This window comes from Rhincodon typus, chromosome 13 (genome assembly GCF_021869965.1).
Source record: "Rhincodon typus isolate 14 chromosome 13, sRhiTyp1.1, whole genome shotgun sequence".
Classification (NCBI taxonomy): Eukaryota; Metazoa; Chordata; class Chondrichthyes; order Orectolobiformes; family Rhincodontidae; genus Rhincodon; species Rhincodon typus.
Window position 1 is genome coordinate 15761326 of NC_063344.1, and position 4188 is coordinate 15765513.

The 4188-nt window shown below is 44.9% G+C and overlaps 1 protein-coding gene across 2 annotated transcripts in view; it reads left to right on the plus strand.

The window, feature by feature from the left end:
* Nucleotides 1–247: 247 nt before the first annotated feature.
* The window catches only part of skila (SKI-like proto-oncogene a), a 69723-nt gene continuing 65782 nt past the window's right edge, over nt 248–4188 (plus strand). For both annotated transcript variants that reach the window (XM_020527640.2, XM_048604282.1), the window contains exon 1: nt 248–2725. In XM_020527640.2, coding sequence (XP_020383229.2) covers nt 1610–2725 — 1116 coding nt within the window. In that variant the 5' untranslated portion in view covers nt 248–1609. The remainder of the gene's footprint in view (nt 2726–4188) is intronic.

Below are 4188 nucleotides of genomic sequence, written 5' to 3' on the forward strand. Positions count from 1 at the left end.
TGGATTAGCAATCTTTCAGAATAAATTTAAAAAAAAAACATTTGATTGATTGTGAAGGTTCTTTGGGATTTCCAGAAGTGGTGTGTGACGCCACCATGTCAACAGATGATAATTTACCTGCATTCTTTGCAGTCGGGGTGTCCCTTTAAGGGCAATGTGGTCAGGTGACCGGGCGCTCTGGGTCGGAGACTGTGAGTCAGCGCTCCGTCTCGCCGGCTGCGTGACGTCGGCGTTTCCTGAGTGGGCGGCGGTGACGTCGGCGCTTCCTGTGCGGCGGTGACGTCACCGGCGGCGGTACTCCGCGGCGAAGCGAGGGAGACAGACAGATAGACGGGGCACGACAGTCTGTCTGTCTGTCTCTGTCACACAGCCGGCCCCCGGGGAGGCGAGGATTGTCAAAGACGTCTTGAGGAGCACGAAGAGGGAGAACTGCGAGTAACAAAAGCGGGAGAATTGTGCGGGTGTGGGAAGAGGCGGAAGGAAGGAAGGCCGCTGGGAAGAGGAGGGGGCCCGAGTATTTGACAGGTCCCCGGGACAGCGAAACGGAGCGCTCGGCCTGTCAGCAAGCACCAACCCATCCGGCACTGGGACTGTATAATCATTGACATACAGTGGTTATATAATTATACATACGATTCAGAGAGATCTATGTGAGGGGATATTAAATTGAAAGCGGTCTGGAGTCTGGAACTGTCAGTCCTCAGTCGCCAGGACTCCTTCCCTCCTTTTTCAACCCCTCCCCCACTTCTTCATTTACATTTCCAACCTGCTTTTGGATTAGAGAAGCCACCGTCGATCTCAAGAAACAGGCTGTATTCCCCCCGCCCCCACTCCCTGGGGGAGGCAAGATTTCAGTCAGCAGGCCCTCTCTGCACATTGCTGCAAAGGAGCCGAAGTAGGGTGGGAGAAAGAATCGTCGTTTCATCGAAGAGAGGGTAGCGACGCCTCCTGTTTTTTTTTCTCGTTCACTCTCCCAACGTAAGGAGCTTAATGCCAGTCTTCAGTGAATCGCACCAGGCGTGCCTTGGATCGACAATGTGTTAAAATTCAGTCGCGAGAAAGAAAGGAAGAAGAAATTTAAATTAGGACGACAGAAGTACGGACGATTTGCCGTGTCTTTGGCACATCCTACGTGAAATAGTGGTTTGGATCCAAGTGTTTTTCTGGTTAGAAGGTGTATTTCCTCCCATCTGGCGAATGATCAAATCAGTGCTGAGAAATTTCAAACGAGGAGAAGGTTGGTTCGCCACCTGCTGAGCAGATCGTGTTTGTATGTGTGTGTACGTGTGTGTGTGGTTTTCGTTACTCGTCTGAATATTGGCAGCGGAATCGGACTGCACAACCCGGCACTGTGTTGGTGGGATTAATTCGACTGGGATGTGCAAATGTGGAATCAATCGAAACTCGGATTTTGCCTTAATTAGCTTGGTGATATAGAGACTTAAGACATTGTTCTCAACATTCTAATCTTTATCAATGATATGTGACCAGAATGTGTTGAAATGCACGAAGACCATCGTGTGCTAATTTTGTAGGCGACAGTCATTTAATCTAAAGTTGTGCCTGGACATATATATTGAAAAAAAATCTGGTACTTTTCCCAGTAGCCATGACAAGTGTACAAGGAGCTATGAGAGTGATGGATGGAGTTAACTTGGGTGAAGTAATCGTAAAAAAGGAGCCAGTATATGACGGAGTGGGAGAACGAAGCAACGTGGAAAAGGAGTTTGATGGTAGAATTACAGATGTGCTCAGAACCCCAGGAGTAAAGCAGGAAAGTGGACAGGGCCTTGGAGTGGAGGAGACAGCACACACAGACATGAGTGTGCCCAAAGCTTGCCTGTTGTCAGGAGTTCGTCCATTGGATCTTAACCCTGCTCTCAAACACACATTGGCTCAGTTTCACTTGAGCAGTCAGAGCTCTCTGGGTGGGCCAGCAGCATTTTCGGCACGTTGTACTCAAGAGTGTATGTCACCAGGAGGGCTTGTGCCCATGACATCACCCCCAGTACTGCCAGGACCGTTGCTTATACCCTCAGACAGTTCAACTGAGCTCACTCATACTTTACTGGAAGGAGAAACTATCTCCTGCTTCATGGTTGGCGGGGAGAAGAGGCTGTGTTTGCCACAGGTCCTAAATTCAGTGCTGCGAGATTTCTCTCTTCAACAGATCAACACTGTCTGTGATGAGCTGTATATTTATTGCTCAAGATGTACGGCAGAACAGCTACAAATTCTCAAAGTCCTAGGCATCTTGCCTTTCAATGCTCCCTCTTGTGGACTTATAACACAGACTGATGCACAGAGGTTATGTAATGCCTTGGTTCATCCAGGCATACTGCCTCCAGATGCCAACAAACTCCCTGGCAAAACATGCCTTGCCCAGTTACAGAGCACTGGTTCCAGTTTTGAAGTGGAACATTGGTGTCTTGGGAAATGTCAAGGTCTGTTCGTGCCGCAGTTATACAGTCACCCTGATGCTACCTGCATTCAGTGTCTGGACTGCCACATGATGTTTTCTCCCCAGAAGTTTGTCCTGCATTCGCACAGGTCTCCAGACAAGAGAACCTGCCACTGGGGCTTTGATTCAGCTAAATGGCGCTGCTATGTGCAGCTGAGCCGTAAATATGCAGAAACATCTGAAGAAAAGTTCTTACAGCAATGTTTGGAAGAAATGAAAGAGAGATTCAACCTCAATAACCAGCGAAAAAGAATGCTTCCAAAGGTAAGTTCCATTTTTCACTTGAAGGAGAATTTTGCTGATGATATGTTTCTGTGAACAAATATTTCCTGGTCAATACTTACCTCTCAACCAACCTCAGTGAAAACAAATGATCTGGCATGAATTTAATTCCTGTATGTGGTAGATACCCTGCATTTTAATACTGGATACTACATTAGCTGTAGAACACTTTGAGATGCCTAAACAGTTGAGATAGTTAACGCGAGACCTTTCCTTTTTTCAAGATATCTTAAATCTGTGTTTTGTGTGAGCTGAGTGGTGCATTGGCTTAAATGTAGTGATTTTCATGTCTGAGAAATCATTCAAATTCAACCAGACTGATGGACCAAAAAAAATGTCTTCTCTACCCATTGCCTAAATGGTCGCAAGTGCAAAAAGTCTCACTCCAGTTCCAAATGAGCCTTCAGTACAAAACTGGCCATAATTTGACACCGACTGACAATCTTCCTAAGACCACAGCTTCTGGTTTAGAAAATAGAAAACACAGTATCACTCTGGTGTAATTGTAAGTACCCTGTTGTCTTTGGGATTTAGATGTAGTAGAGTATATAGTATGACATGAAAGCATAATACTAATGATGCCGGGAATCTGAAACAAAAACAAAGTGTCGGAAATATTCAGTGGGTCAGGCAGCATCTAAAGGGACAGCAATGTTTTGGGTTGATGATTTTTAATTAGAAATGAGAAATGTTAGATTTAAAGATTTTATTTTTAGGATTAAAAAGTATATATTTTAAGCGAGAACAGAGGAAAGAACAAAAGGGAAAGTCTTTGGGGCAAAAGTCATGAATGATTAAACGTCTGATGGTGTGAGGCAAGAGGCGAGATGATAATTGAACAATTAGAAAAAAATGATAGATGGGTGTAGAGGAGGTGTAAATGGGAAAAGAGAAATCATCAGCTGCTATTTGGAAAATGTGAGTGCAGTGGTTATCATTTGTATTTTTCCCTGACAAGTTGTCAACGATGCACATTAATATCCTGAATGTAATAAAACAAAAATGTGCTAAAGTAAAGACATTTGTGCTTTTTGGATTCAGATTTTTTTTCTTCAGTAGAGTAAGTATATAGACTGTAGAATGTGTACAAGGATTTAAAAACATAAGTCATTCATGGGACATGGGTGTCATTGGCTGGGCCAGCATTTATTGCCTATTCCATGTTGCTTTTGAGAAGGTGGTGGTGAGCTTCCCTCTTGAACCATTGCAGTCCATGCACTGTAGGTGGACCCACATTACCATTAGGAGGGGAAAACTTGGATTTGACTCAATGACATTAAAAGTCAGAAGTCAAAAATTTCTTCTGAGATAATAAGGTGTAGAGCTGGATGAACACAGCAGGCCAAGCAGCATCAGAGGAGCAGGAAAGCTGACGTTTCGGGCCTACCTAGACCCTTCTTCAGAAATGGGGGAGGGGAAGGGTGTTCTGAAATAAATAGGGAGGG